This window comes from Dendrobates tinctorius, unplaced genomic scaffold (genome assembly GCF_039654945.1).
Source record: "Dendrobates tinctorius isolate UK_male_01 unplaced genomic scaffold, ASM3965494v1 ptg000129l, whole genome shotgun sequence".
NCBI lineage: Eukaryota > Metazoa > Chordata > Amphibia > Anura > Dendrobatidae > Dendrobates > Dendrobates tinctorius.
The window spans coordinates 34,902,784-34,917,887 of record NW_027361797.1 but is presented as its reverse complement, the minus strand read 5'-3'; the positions used below and the strand labels follow the sequence as shown (position 1 = coordinate 34,917,887).

The 15,104-nt window shown below is 48.7% G+C and overlaps 2 protein-coding genes across 2 annotated transcripts in view; one reads left to right on the top strand and one right to left on the bottom strand.

Moving 5' to 3' along the window:
• LOC141047855 (uncharacterized) overlaps positions 1 to 936 on the bottom strand; it is a 34,970-nt gene extending 34,034 nt beyond the window's left edge. The window contains exons 1-2 of the mRNA XM_073543183.1: positions 884 to 936; positions 561 to 651 (exon numbers count right to left, since the gene is read on the bottom strand). Of these exons, the coding sequence (XP_073399284.1) occupies positions 561 to 651; positions 884 to 936 (144 nt within the window). The remainder of the gene's footprint in view (positions 1 to 560; positions 652 to 883) is intronic.
• Positions 937 to 1,094: 158 nt separating this feature from the next.
• Positions 1,095 to 13,270, top strand: COQ7 (coenzyme Q7, hydroxylase). The gene is made up of 6 exons (XM_073542952.1): positions 1,095 to 1,281; positions 8,287 to 8,483; positions 9,165 to 9,279; positions 10,394 to 10,533; positions 10,709 to 10,777; positions 12,854 to 13,270. The coding sequence occupies exons 1-6, from the start codon at positions 1,218 to 1,220 to the stop codon at positions 12,929 to 12,931; spliced, it is 663 nt and encodes a 220-aa protein (XP_073399053.1). The 5' UTR covers positions 1,095 to 1,217; the 3' UTR covers positions 12,932 to 13,270.
• Positions 13,271 to 15,104: the final 1,834 nt, after the last annotated feature.

The window sequence follows — 15,104 nt, the reverse complement described above, 5'->3', positions numbered from 1 at the left end:
GGTAAGGAGACTTATAGGCCATGCAATGCAATCAGATCTCATGGTTTGCACTGACCGAGGAGGGCCAATACCCAAGGCTTGTTAAAATGGAGAGACTCTCTACGGGTGCAGCGGCTCACACTAGGGCAGACCGACCATGATCATACATCCAACTACGTAACAAATCTTACTAAACCTACTCAGTGACTTACTGCAGGAGCGGGTCAAGCATTGCATCATTTATAGACTGACTAGCACCTCTTGCTTTGCACCATTGCTCCTGCATCCTTGGGCAGCTAAAAACTCAGTTTGCCGTTCCTAGTAAAAGTGACAGGTCCAATGTCTGCTTATGAGGAACCTCCTTAATGTACATTTAGGAAACTACATGGTTGGGTGTCAGTAGCGTAGGGTTGTCAATCACAGTCTCCCTCCTGCCGGAAACTGTGGGGGCACCATGGAGCACCTGGACTTCACCATGAAAGAAAGAGTTAAAAAACAGATTTAAAAAATCCCAACCTGACATTGAGTGATGTACAGTAGGGTACTGAGATTCCCCGTTATTACAGTGTCGCTCCACTTACCTGATACAAGCGATGCTTTTCATGGGAGTCTTGTTCATTCAAAGATAAATCAAAGCCGGCTTCTTTTCTCTCTACATCAAGATAATATTTCCTGCAATTAAATACAGTAATGTGTCACCAATTACAATCATGTAAAATCTGATAAAGTTACAAAGATCAGAAATCTGCAAAATCTGCACATCTGTCTACAATCTGAAAGCAGACAGCGCTCCAGAACAGAGCGGACCTTATTAGCTCATATGTGGGAGTCTATCTATCTATCTATCTATCTATCTATCTATCTATCTATCTATCATCCATCCATCCATCTCAGCCGCACTCACAGCCTTGCAGCCACTGCCGGGATGATGACACTACTGGGGACAGTGCAGTCCATGCTCCTCACTCGCTGCCTCCAGTTCTCTGCACATGGATGTTGTCTGTAGTCATAGCAACACAGGGTGTGGACCATGAAGCTGTTACTCTTCGACAAAATGGCGCCTGTACTGCGGACATTTATATTCAGCACTATTTTATCTCTACAATTTAAAACACAGCGACAAGCGTCGGCGGTTTCCTAGCAACGGCCGCAGATCTGATGACGTCAGAAGGGAGCGGCGAATTTTATGTGAGAGCGACAGATCTGTGACTGTGACAGCAAGAAGGTCAGAAAGTGGAATGGAGAAGGCTGCGGGGCTGTGGAGGCTGCGGCCTCTGTACTGCGGCCTCTCCGGGAGGACAGGTAACTCCCCGCCCGTGCGGCTTCACGGCTCTGATCACGACCCCCACTATCCTCAGACTCCAAGTGTTTGGTGGAAATTGTAGTTTCTCAGCAGGGGAAGATGGGTGTAAGGACGAGTATGTGGGGACAGGTGACTGGGTCTTCTGGGCATTGTAGTGCTTCTGATTCCTGGAAAATGAGGCGGTGCAGGGCGGTGTTCACACACGTGTTTATGAGCATTGCAAGTAGCAGACCCTGCCCGCCCCATATCTGTGCTCCCCAAGACCAGGGAGGGGGCACTGATATTAGAAGGCTTGTCCCCGACACTGTGGTAACGATCCTTCACACAGATCATCATGGTTAGTGGAGATCTGACACCCGGCGCTGACCAGCAGTAAACACTGGAGGGGCCGCTCAGCTCCATACACCGCGGAGTGGCCACTCCCGCTACTGCAGCTCCGCACCCGCTACTGCAGCTCCGCACCCGCTACTGCAGCTCCACTCCCACTACTGCAGCTCCACTCCCACTACTGCAGCTCCGCTACTGCAGCTCCGCACCCGCTACTGCAGCTCCACTCCCACTACTGCAGCTCCACTCCCACTACTGCAGCTCCGCTACTGCAGCTCCGCACCCGCTACTGCAGCTCCGCACCCGCTACTGCAGCTCCGCTACTGCAGCTCCGCACCCGCTACTGCAGCTCCACTCCCGCTACTGCAGCTCCGCACCCGCTACTGCAGCTCCGCACCCGCTACTGCAGCTCCGCACCCGCTACTGCAGCTCCGCTCCCGCTACTGCAGCTCCACTCCCACTACTGCAGCTCCACTCCCACTACTGCAGCTCCGCTACTGCAGCTCCGCACCCGCTACTGCAGCTCCGCACCCGCTACTGCAGCTCCGCTAAAGCAGCTCCGCACCCGCTACTGCAGCTCCGCACCCGCTACTGCAGCTCCGCACCCGCTACTGCAGCTCCGCACCCGCTACTGCAGCTCCACTCCCGCTACTGCAGCTCCGCACCCGCTACTGCAGCTCCGCACCCGCTACTGCAGCTCCACTCCCGCTACTGCAGCTCCGCACCCGCTACTGCAGCTCCGCACCCGCTACTGCAGCTCCGCTCCCGCTACTGCAGCTCCACTCCCACTACTGCAGCTCCACTCCCACTACTGCAGCTCCGCTACTGCAGCTCCGCACCCGCTACTGCAGCTCCGCACCCGCTACTGCAGCTCCGCTAAAGCAGCTCCGCACCCGCTACTGCAGCTCCACTCCCGCTACTGCAGCTCCGCACCCGCTACTGCAGCTCCGCACCCGCTACTGCAGCTCCGCACCCGCTACTGCAGCTCCGCACCCGCTACTGCAGCTCCGCACCCGCTACTGCAGCTCCGCACCCGCTACTGCAGCTCCGCACCCGCTACTGCAGCTCCGCACCCGCTACTGCAGCTCCGCTCCCGCTACTGCAGCTCCACTCCCACTACTGCAGCTCCGCTCCCACTACTGCAGCTCCGCTACTGCAGCTCCGCACCCGCTACTGCAGCTCCGCTACTGCAGCTCCGCTACTGCAGCTCCGCACCCGCTACTGCAGCTCCGCACCCGCTACTGCAGCTCCGCACCCGCTACTGCAGCTCCGCACCCGCTACTGCAGCTCCGCACCCGCTACTGCAGCTCCGCACCCGCTACTGCAGCTCCGCACCCGCTACTGCAGCTCCGCACCCGCTACTGCAGCTCCGCACCCGCTACTGCAGCTCCGCACCCGCTACTGCAGCTCCGCTCCCACTACTGCAGCTCCACTCCCACTACTGCAGCTCCGCTACTGCAGCTCCGCACCCGCTACTGCAGCTCCGCTACTGCAGCTCTGCACCCGCTACTGCAGCTCCGCTCCCGCTACTGCAGCTCCACTCCCGCTACTGCAGCTCCACTCCCACTACTGCAGCTCCGCACCCGCTACTGCAGCTCCGCACCCGCTACTGCAGCTCCGCACCCGCTACTGCAGCTCCGCTCCCGCTACTGCAGCTCCGCTCCCGCTACTGCAGCTCCGCACCCACTACTGCAGCTCCACTCACGCTACTGCATCTCCGCACCCGCTACTGCAGCTCCGCTCCCGCTACTGCAGCTCCGCTCCCGCTACTGCAGCTCCACTCCCGCTACTGCAGCTCCGCACCCACTACTGCAGCTCCACTCGCGCTACTGCAGCTCCGCACCCGCTACTGCAGCTCCGCACCCACTACTGCAGCTCCAACTACTGCAGCTCTCCACAGTGCAGCTCCAACTACTGCAGGTCCCCATAGTGCAGCTCCGCACCCACTACTGCAGCTCCTCTCCAACTACTGCAGCTCCCCATAGTGCAGCTCTGCTACTGCAGCTCAGTTCTCACTACTGCAGCTCCCATAGTGCAGCTTCCATTACTCCAGTTCAGCACGCCATAGTGTAGCTCTGCTACTGCAGCTCCCCATAGTGCAGCTCCGTACCCACTACTGCAGCTCCACACCCACTACTGCAGCTCCCCATAGTGCATCTCTGCCCCGCTACTGCAGCTCCGCACCCACTACAGGTCCCCATAGTGCAGCTCTGCACACACTACTGCAGCTCCTCCCACCTATGCAGCTCCCCACAGTGCAGCTCCAACTACTGCAGCTCGCCATAGTGCAGCTCCCGCTACTGCAGCTCTGCTCGCCATAGTGCAGCTCTGCTACTGCAGCTCCACACCTGCTTCTGCAGCTCCCCTCAGCTCGCCACAGTGCAGCTCCGCTACTGCAGCTCCACACCCGCTACTGCAGCTCCACACCCGCTACTGCAGCTCCACACCCACTACTGCAGCTCCCAATAGTGCAGCTCAGCTCCCACTACTGCAGCTCCACACCCATTTCTGCAGCTTCGTACCCACTAGTGCAGCTCCCCATGGTGCATCTCCGTTACTGCAGCTCAGCTTGCCGTAGTGCAGCTTCGCTACTGCAGCTCCACACCCACTACCGCAGCTCCCCATAGTGCAGCTTCGCTACTGTAGCTCCACACCCACTACTGCAGCTCCCCATAGTGCAGCTCCGTTACTGAAGCTCAGTTTGCCGGAGTGCAGCTCTGCTTCTGCAGCTCCCCACCCGCTTCTGCAGCTCCCCATAGTGCAGCTTCACTACTGCAATAATAATAATACATTTTATTTTTATAGCGCCGACATATTCCGCAGCACTTTACATTTCAGAGGGGATTTGTACAGACAATAGACATTACAGCATAACAATAATCACATAGATCATAACAGATACCAAGAGGAATGAGGGCCCTGCTCGCAAGCTTACAGTCTATGAGGAAAGAGGTAGACACGAAAGGTGGGTGGTAACAGTTGCCCTGATTGTATGGACCAGCCATAATGTTAAGTGTGTAACAGTACAGACACAGAGGGATAATGGATGCATAAAGCATGTGGGAACATGATGCGGGGAACCTGGTTTTGGTAAAAACTTTTGGCTCTGCCACACAGGGATAGATTAGGTTAATGTGTTGAGGCAGCAGGCCAGTCTGAATAAATGCGTTTTCAGGGCACGCTTAAAATTGTGGGAATTGGGGACAAATCGTATTGACCTGGGAAGTGCATTCCAAAGAATTGGCGCAGCACGTGTATAGTCTTGGAGACGGGAGTGGGAGGTTCTGATTATTGAGGATGCTAACCTCAGGTCATCAGCAGAACGGAGGGCGCGGGTAGGATGGTATATTGAAACAAGGGAGGAGATGTAGGGTGGTGCTGAGCCATGGAGGGCTTTGTGGGTGAGGGCAATAAGTTTGTACTGGATTCTGGAGTGGATGGGTAGCCAGTGTAATGACTGGCACAAGGTATAGGCATCGGTGTAACGATTGGCGAGGAATATGATCCTGGCTGCAGCATTCAAGACAGATTGGAGGGGGGAAAGTTTGGTAAGAGGGAGACCGATTAGAAGGGAGTTACAATAGTCGAGACGAGAATGAATAAGAGAAACAGTAAGAATTTTTGCGGTGTCAAAAAAAAGGTCGAATTCTAGAAATGTTTTTGAGGTGCAGATAACAAGAGCGAGCCAGTGATCGGATGTGGGGGGTGAATGAAAGCTCAGAGTCAAGTATGACTCCAAGACAGCGGGCCTGTTGCTGGGGAGTAATAGTGGAACCACACACGGAAATGGCAAAGTCGGGTATAGGTACATTAGTAGAGGGAGGAAACACAAGGAGTTCAGTCTTTGACAGGTTCAGTTTCAGATATAGTGAGGACATGATATTAGACACAGCGTTTAGACAATCGCCGGTGTTTTCTAGAAAGGCTGGCGTGATGTCAGGAGAAGAAGCGTATAATTGGGTGTCATCAGCATAGATATGGTTCTGGAAACCAAATCTACTGATTGTTTGACCAATAGGGCAGTAAACAAAGAAGTGGAGGGGGCCTAGGACTGATCCTTGAGGAACCCCAACAGTACGGGGAAGATGAGAAGAGGAGGAACCGGCAAAAGATACAGTAAAGGAGCCGTCAGAGAGATAGGAGGAGAACCAGGAGAGAACGGTGTCCTTGAGGCCAATGGAACGGAGCATAGTGAGGAGGAGTTGATGATCCACAGTGTTGAATGCTGCAGAGAGATCCAAGAGAATTAGCATGGAGTAATGACCATTTGATTTAGCTGTTAGTAGATCATTAGAGACTTTAGTGAGGGCAGTTTCAGTAGAGTGTAGAGAGCGGAAACCGGATTGGAGAGGGTCGAGAAGAGAGTTATCAAAGAGATAGCGGATAAGACGGGAGTGGACCAGGCGTTCCAGGAGTTTAGAGATGAAGGGAAGATTAGAGACAGGTCTATAGTTAGCGGCACAGTTTTGGTCGAGGGATGGTTTTTTAAGTAGTGGATGTATGACGCATGCTTAAATGAGGAGGGAAAGATACCAGAAGAGAGAGGTTAAATATTTTAGTTAGGTGAGTGGTGACAGCAGGGGAAAGGGACTGGAGGAGATGTGACGGAAATGGGTCACTGGTGCAAGTGGTTGGGCGAGAAGATGCAAGGAGCCTGCTTACTTCTTCTGTGACTTGTTCAAAATCAGAGAGTGAGCTAGATGCAGTGGGGGAGGGAGGACAGTGCATGGTATGAGGTGATTGGGAGATAATTTCCTGTCGGATCTGGTCAATTTTTTCTTTGAAGTAATGGGCCAGATCGTCAGCTCGGAGCTCCGTGGTTGGGGCCTGCACTCTTGGGTTGAGTAGAGAATGAAAAGTGTCAAAGAGACGTATCGAGTTATTGGACAGTGAAGTGATGGGATGTTGAAAGGTTTGTTTGGAGAGGTGAAGGACAGTGTTGTATGTTCTAAGCATAAACTTATAATGGATGAAATCTTCGGGTAGGTTGGATTTTCTCCACAGACGTTTGGCGCACCCGGAGCACCGCTGCAGGAAACGTGTTTGCACCGTGTGCCAGGGTTGTCGCCGTCTGCGTTGTGGTGTTCTATTTATAGCGGGTGCAAATTCATCCAGGGCAGTTTGAAGTGTTTCATTGTAATGCTTCAATGCAGAATCAGGACATGAGAGGGAGGAGATAGGGGCCAATGAAGACTGCAAGTTCTTCATAAGTTTCTGGGTGTTAATGGCCTGTATGTTTCTATAAGTCTGGACAGTGGGGGTGACCTGAGCAGCCTGGCAGTTCTTGATATAGAATGAAAGAAGATTGTGGTCAGAGAGCGGGAGAGTTGAGTTTGCAAAATCATCCACTTCACAAAGCCGAGAGAAGACCAAGTCGAGGGAGTTTCCGTCTTCATGCATTGGAGAATTAGTGAGCTGCGAAAGGCCAAACGAGGAGGTTAGAGATAAAAGGTGAGTAGCAGATGGGAAGAGTAATGGGGATGTTGAAATCTCCCATGATGAGGGTAGGGATGTCACAGGAGAGAAAATGTGGAAGCCAAATGGTAAAATGATCCAGGAACAGATGGGAGGGACCGGGAGGACGATACACCACCGCCACTCCATGGAGAAGGGGGTGTAGAGTCTGACGGCATGGACCTCAATAGAAGGGAAGACTAGTGAGGGTAGTTCAGGGATAACCTGAAAGGTACATTTTGGTGATAGGGGCAGACCAACGCCTCCACCTGCTCTATTGTCTGATCTTGGGGTATGAGAGAAGTGTAGTCCCCCGTATGAAAGAGCAGCAGCAGCCGTAGCGTCTGACTGCTGGATCCAGGTTTCAGTAAGAGCCAGGAGGTTGACAGATGGCATGCAGGGAATATTAATAAGATTAGAGGGGTTTCTGAGTGTAGCAGTTGGGGGGTTTGACTTTCTATAACATGGGGGACCAGGGTTGGGAGCAATGTCTCCTGCGACTAGGAGAAGGAGGATAGAAAGAGTGAGCAGATGTACTGCAGCTCCACACCCACTAATGTAGCTTGCCATAGTGCAGCTTCGCTACTGCAACTCCACACCCGCTTCTGCAGCTCCCCATAGTGCAGCTTAGCTACAAACCCATTTGTGCAGCTCCATACCCACTACTGCAGCTCTCCTTAGTGCAACTCCACACCTGCTTGTGCAGCTCCGTACCCACTACTGCTGCTCGCCATAGTGCAGCTCAGCTCCCATTATTGCAGCTTCGCCCCTCGTAGTAGAGCTTCACACTCACTGCTGCAGCTCTGCTCCTGTTCTTTTCAGATCTCTTCTATGTACAACTGATAAACTTTGGTACAAACCCTTTAACCTTTTAATGACCCAATTCTAAAGAGGCCTTAACGACCCGACCTCTTATTTTTCTCTCTCCATTTCAGGAGCCATAACTGTTATGTTTTTGCCATGACGCGGCTCCATGCGGTGTGGTGTCGGGGAGGGTACGATTTAGTGGAGGCCTTTTGGGAACTCCATTCACTTACTGTGGAATTGATAACGATTATTTTTTTTATGATGCAAATAATGAAAAAGTGATATTTGTGGGAGGGGGGCCTAGTAGATGATCACCCTCTTTGTCAGTCTCCTTACGGCCGCTCACGCGGTACGTAGCCTTCTTTTCTTTTTACACCTTATAATACGTACATTGTGCATTCTCTCCTCATTATCAGGAATAAGGGGACGGTGCTGCGCCACGGTCTATGCCGGTGCCGTCAGACATCACAGCTCAGGGCTTTACTCAGATGAAGAGAAAGCCTTGTTGGGTAGAATAATACGAGTGGACCACGCCGGAGAATATGGGGCAAATCGTATTTATGCTGGACAGATGGTCGTGTTGGGTAGAACGTCAGTAGGACCCATCATTCAGGTAACTCGTTCCTTTCCTTTTTTAATATTAGTTGATGATGAGAGTCACATATCCCAATGCTTTATATTTCTGGATGTTCTATTACTTTACTGACGCTGGTTAGTAAGCATGGAATCATATAGTTATGTATTGGGGCTGAAGATGAAACCCATATTTGTATAAAAAAAATCTTATTTAATAGATTCAAGTAGTTGAAACCTGCCAATGACTCTTTTGTTTTAAGGGTCAGTTCCTCTTCGTCAGCATTCTGCCAGCACTATATGTGCTGGAGCATTCCTCCTTTCTTGACACAATCCTTCACTACTGCCATTCACCAATCACTTTCTTCCCACTTTGGTAACAGTGGGTAGATAGAAGGGAGACACCTAGTGGCAGCACTTTGGAGTGATTTTTTTTTTTTTTTTTTTCTTAAGGCTTCTTTTGAAGCGGATCCTGAAAGAAGCCTCTTTTAACTGGGCACTGTCCAATTAATATTCTGCAAAGAACACTTCAAGGAGGGGGGGGAAAGCTTCCGAAATACTTAAAAAATGTCTTCAGGAAAAGGAAAAACTTGTCCAAATAGTCCACAGCGACAGAGCGTTTCCCAATTTGATTTCTGCTTGAAAAAATGTCATTTTTTTTAAAAATAAAACGACGTTCCAACTTCCCTTGTATGATGATACTTGTGCCTTCTTGTTGCAGCACATGTGGGATCAGGAGAAGGATCATTTGAAGAAGTTTAATGAGTTAATGATATCGAACAGAGTGCGGCCCACGGCTCTGCTGCCCTTCTGGAACGTGGCTGGATTTGCTTTGGGTGAGCTCTGTTGCCACCTTATAAGGCCCAGGTATCGCCTCGTTTCTAAAAAGGACATCATATAGCTGGTGAAAGTACAGGGAAAGGCAGCTAATCTAATGCCATTTCTTAAAGGGAATCTGTCAGCGGGTTTTTGCTTTGTAATCTGAGCGCAGTATGATGTAGGAGCAGAGACCCTCATTCCGGCGATGTATCACTTACTGGGCTGCTTCCTGTCTTTTTGATACAATCCCTGTTTTCCCTGCTGCAGCTCTAGCAGTGCTCAAATACCAAGATGTGTATAACTCCGCCCACACCACTGTTTGGCAGCTTCCTGTGTGCAGTGCTGGGGGCGGGGTTGGACCAGGAGGCACAAGACACCTAGTCCTCTGTAGTGATGATCTCCTGCTGATAAAACACTGATTTTATTGAAACAGGAACGCACAGCCTAATAAGTGACACATCACTGGAATCGGCATCTCAGCCCCTGCCTCCTGCTGCTCTCAGATTACATAGCAAAAACCTGCTCTCAGATGCCCTTTAAATGAGGCCTTTAGTGGGACTTTACTGGAAAACAGTTAGTAGGACCACGATGCCCTAACTGCAGTGCCCTGATTCTATTGAACTATATTTTTTACTCTTTTTAGATAAGTTCTAGGTATTATAACAGGGAGATGTGTCTGGGCGGCATCCTTGTGCCCAGCTCAGCATGGTGACAAGACTCTCCCTGTCCAGGGATCCATATGAATAGCAGTAGGCGCAGGAAGGAATTTTTCCCTTTATGGTTGAGGCTGATTTTTGCTTCTTTGTCAGGTTTAGACCTTTAATGGTGATGAGCAACCTTGTTGGGATAAGGTGTTATCTGAGCATGCTCCGGTGCTAACCGAGTGCCTTCTGTGTGCTTAAATAATATGTTTGAGTCCCCGGAGCTGCAACACATGTATGGATTGTCTAACAAACAGGCAATCCCTGCATGTGTTTCTGCTGTCGAGCAGTTGCGGGGCCTCGACCATATTATCCGAGCATGCAGAAGTCACTCGGTTAGCACCGGAGCATGCTCAGATAACACCTTATCCCAGCACGTCCGCTCATTACTAACCTTTAACCCAGACAATGCGCTTTTTTTTTCCCACAGGTTTTGGGACTGCGCTACTGGGAAGAAAAGCTGCCATGGCCTGTACTGTGGCTGTAGAAGAGACCATATCTAATCATTACAACAACCAGATCAGAACCCTGATGGAGACGGATCCTGAAAAGCACAAGGAGTTAATGCAGGTATCCCTACAGACGTCCGGCCGGGGCTCCATGGAAATCCCCACATTGTAACCTGTTTTCTATTGTTCTCCACTTCGGGATAAAGTGTAATGTAGAATATATATATATATATATATATATATATATATATATAGAATATCCTCCCGTATGTAACTCGTAGTCCTTTTCTCTATAGACAATAAAGACATTTCGGGACGATGAGATGGAGCACCACGATACAGGACTGGAGCATGATGCCGAAAAGGTAAAACACTGGAAACAGGAGCTGAAACGTTTTGTTGAAATCTTCCCCGTTTTTTTTCCCTGATACATCTAATTGTTTCAGTGAAGAAGCTACACACAGAATATTCAGTAAAAATCCCCTTTCATGTCCACAGCTTCCGAACAGACCCATGCGTTTCCATGGTTACAGACCACAAACAAATCCCGTGTAGTCTAAAAGTTAAACTTGTCATCACCTGTCTATTTTTTTTGGCTATCTGGTAGCTTAGCTGGAATTTGGGGACACATATGGAGATATTTGACTACAGACTTGGGTTTTGTCTGTGAATTGGCCACAGTGTGAACGTGCTCTTACACATTGCATGTATACCAACTTATGCTCCGGCTCATTTTTTTTTCGGGTTTTGCTGTAGTTTCTTGTACTTTGTATAAACAGGGGTGTGGCCCCCATTTTGAGCTAGGCATTAGTCATCTATGTAGCTTCCCATGGGCAGGTGTCTGAACAGTCAGCCCCTGTCCTGCCGTGCCCTTATATTAAGGTCGGCTGACACACCTTGAGGTTTTAATGCTAGAGGTTAGGCCCGTCCCGATTGGGTCACCTTTTTGCTGTGGGATGGCTTTACACTTTTTTGATCAAAATCAGTGTTGATCAAGTTTACTAAGTATCTACAAAAACATCTGACTGCTGTGCTTGCCAACAAGGGTTTTGCCACCAGCGTCTGACTACTGTGCTTGCCAACAAGGGTTTTGCCACCAAGTATTAAGTCTTGTTTGCCAGAGGGATCAAATACTTATTTCTCACTGCAAAATGCAAATAAATGTATAAAATTTATACAATGTGATTTTCTGGATTTTATTTTTGATATTCTAGCTCAATATTAAAATTAACCTCCCCTTAAAATTATAGACTGTTCATGTCTTTGTCAGTGGGCAAACTTACAACATCAGTACTTACAACAGTGTACATGCGCGGTTTTTTTTTTTTGTTGTTGGGTTTAGACTTTGCTTGTAGTCTGTTACTATAAAAACATATGGGTCTATATGAGTTTTGCTTTTTTTTTTTTTCTTAAAGGGAACCTGTCACCAGGCTTGTCCCATATGAGATACGGCCACAAGACAAGAAAAATACCTTTTACTATACTTGCCTACTGGGCGGTCTGGTCTGATGGGCATCTCTGGTCTCGATCTGGCGCCTCTAAAGCTTCTTGCAGTCGCTGTCCTCCTTCTTGCATCGTGTGGATGACGTGTCCTACATCATCCACACCGTGTCCTCCATCGATCCCCTGCGCAGGCGTACTTCTCTCTTCCCTGTCGAGGGCGCAGAGTAAAGTACTGCAGTGCGCATGCGTCGATGCTCTTTGACCTTTTCCTGCGCATGCGCACTGCAGTGCTTTTTCTCTGCCCTCGACATGACAGAGAGGAGTATGCTTGCACAAGGACTCAATGGAGGACATTGTGTGGATGATGTAGGACACGTCATCCACATGAACCAAGGAGAGAGGAGGCGTCGAATCAAGACCAGAGATGCCCATCGGACCGGACCTTCCATAGGTGAATACAATATAACACAGTTGGTATCGCTGAGTCTATAAAAATTCAGTCTATCAAAAAATTAAATTGTTTAACCTGGCCACCAAATACCGTAACAGAAAACTAGAATCAAAACTCTAGAAATTGGGGGGTGGGTGGGGGGGGGGGCGGGGGGTTGGTCAGCCCCAACTTTACAAAAAATGATAAAATGCAATAAGAGGCTGACCTGGAGAATCATGTAAAAATAAGCCCTCATACGGTGACGTCAACGAAAAGATAAAAAAAAAGTTCTGGCTCTCTGGAGAAATGAAAGGGCGGGGGAAAAAAAAGCGCAGAAAAACAAAAACCAGGAAATCGCCCGTTTGGGAAGGGGTTAAAAAAATTGTACAGTGTTCGAAAAGCCGTGTACGACCCATGTGAGGTCTGTAAGTGCCGCCAGATTGGTAGCCAGAAACATGGCCGTAACACAACTGCTTTTTTTCTGGATGAGTCAAGGTCTATCAGCGAGCTCTTGATGGCCCAGCGAGTATTAATCTGGAGTAGTAAAACGCGTCTGTCTTGTTTGCAGGCTCCCGCTTATTTCCTGCTGAAGAACGCCATACAAATGGGATGTCGAGCCGCGGTGTATTTATCAGAACGAATATAAGGAAAGCAGATTTTTATTTTTTTTTTCCTTAAATGTAAGAAGGATTTTTACTGTCTTATAACGGGAGAGCCGGTTTATACCGCTTTCTCGAGATGAAACGCCATAGTATTTTCTAAATGGCCACTAGGTGGCAGTGTGGCTTTCTGGATATAAGCGAGAGATCCAGAAAACACGTCGTATTCCGGAGGATCCCGACCTCCTCATGATAGAGGCGACCACTTCTGGAGGATTCATCGGAATATACTGGAGCTTCTCAGTTTATTAGAGGACAACGAGGCACGTCGTGTTTTAATATGAACGTATTTAATCCTTATGGTGCCATTAAAATATCCTACTTAAGTTATTGGTTTCATTATTAGTTATTGGTTATATAACACCGACATATTCCACAGCGCTGTACCACTCGTATCTATCTAGTCAGCCATGTCTTGGTAGTGTTGGAGGGAACCCACAGAAAGAACGTGCACCAGATGCTATGGTACAACCAGTAATGGTGAAGTTTGCAGTGACGGTCAGTGTATCGAATGAATAATCTGATTTTATACTTGCACTCTTTCTCTAAAGGAATCTTATCTGCACATATAACTGTTCAAACCAAGCACCTTTGCCATAACTGAACAGATCATTTCTTCTTCCCACTTTCAGTGTGAAACCGATGTGGCTCCTTGGTGCAGGAAGGCTGTGAGTCGGGCAACCTGAATGGAATGAGAGGTTCCCTTTCGGCTTCTTCAGGCTCAGAGCCATCTTTGAGGTCGCATCCTGGGACTTTAACTTTTACTCTCGCTACATCGGATAAGGGACAGAAGAAAAAAAAGATGGCATCACATTCCCCGGAAGGTGCAAGGAATGTGACGGCCAATAAAATGTTATGATTCAGCGCAGACACATCTCACGTAGGCGATGCGAGTCTATATGAGTGTATACCATCGATTAAACTAAAACCTAGTCTCATAGTAATTTGTGAGCGAAGTACAAAAAGTTCTCTTGGCCACAAAGACAAAACCACTCCAAAAATAGTATATTAAAAAAAGGAGAAGAATGGAGTTTTTTTTGTACAACATTTTATTAACGCAATTGGACAACAGACAATATAACATACATAAAAAGTGCAGATAAGGACACACAGTAGTGACGCCCGGCAATATATAGGTTTGTAATCCTCACTTATTACAGTGCATAATTAATTATACTGGTAAGATGTGCCATATACATTTTAAACACAATGTGAAGCAATGCCTCTCATTAAATGTTTGCAGTAATGTACAGCGGCCTAGTCACATGGTTAAACGTTAGAAGAGTCAAACATTTTATTCTAGACAGAGTTATCATAGCAATATAGACATAAATCATCTTACCAAATGCTTAGGACAGATCACCTTTTAACAACCCCCGACGCGCGTTTTGCTTGTTAATGCACCATGCTTTTTCAAGAGGGAGGTGATGTAGTGCTCCCAAACAGGACCTTTTGTACCCCGAGCAACCGGTCACTGAGGATCACATGATCGTATTTCTCTCTGGCTGAGTTAGATTGGCGCATGCGCTCACGGCCAGCCGCACCACTCACACATGACCCGGCAGGGGTATCCAAGCGCATGCGAGGCAGTTGCGATAGCTCCCAGTTGGGTGCCGAGGACGCGATGAGGCCGGGGAGCAAGTGAGCGCACGCGCACCACAGCCATATCGGGAGTTTAAGTTTCAAATGGATTTTCACCATCACTTATTCTTTCACTCAGAGCAGTTTAACAATTATATATAATTTTTTTTTTTTCTTTTTAAGGTGACAATGTAGCACATTGCGTATCAGCATTCTGGGAGCCGATTGATAAAGACTCCCCATACATGTGTGTCTTTATATCTTTCCTTCTATATCTCCTGGCAGGAGAGAGTCGGGAGGCCGCCATACACATAAGATAGTTGGCCGAACTCAGCAGGTCGGCAGCCTGAGATCTAATGTGTGATTAGGACATGTAGGCAATTCTTTCGTATTAACTCGATCCAGTCACCCCCAGGATGACCTGTGCTCATCAGTGATCGGCTGACCATTACCACAGCAAGAAAAATTATGAGAACCTGTACCAACCAAATAGCATTTATTATATGGGGAAAGACTAAAAGCAGTCCAGCTCCTACAGAGGGCATAATGGAAGGGTTGTGTGATGCTACATTCAGGGAG

Coding starts and splice junctions, on each gene's coding strand:
- COQ7 (XM_073542952.1), top strand. CDS start 1,218: ATGGAGAAGGCTGCGGGGCTGTGGAGGCTGCGGCCTCTGTACTGCGGC. Junction 8,484..9,164: donor CAGTAGGACCCATCATTCAG/GTAACTCGTTCC, acceptor TTCTTGTTGCAG/CACATGTGGGATCAGGAGAA. Junction 9,280..10,393: donor CGTGGCTGGATTTGCTTTGG/GTGAGCTCTGTT, acceptor TTTTTCCCACAG/GTTTTGGGACTGCGCTACTG.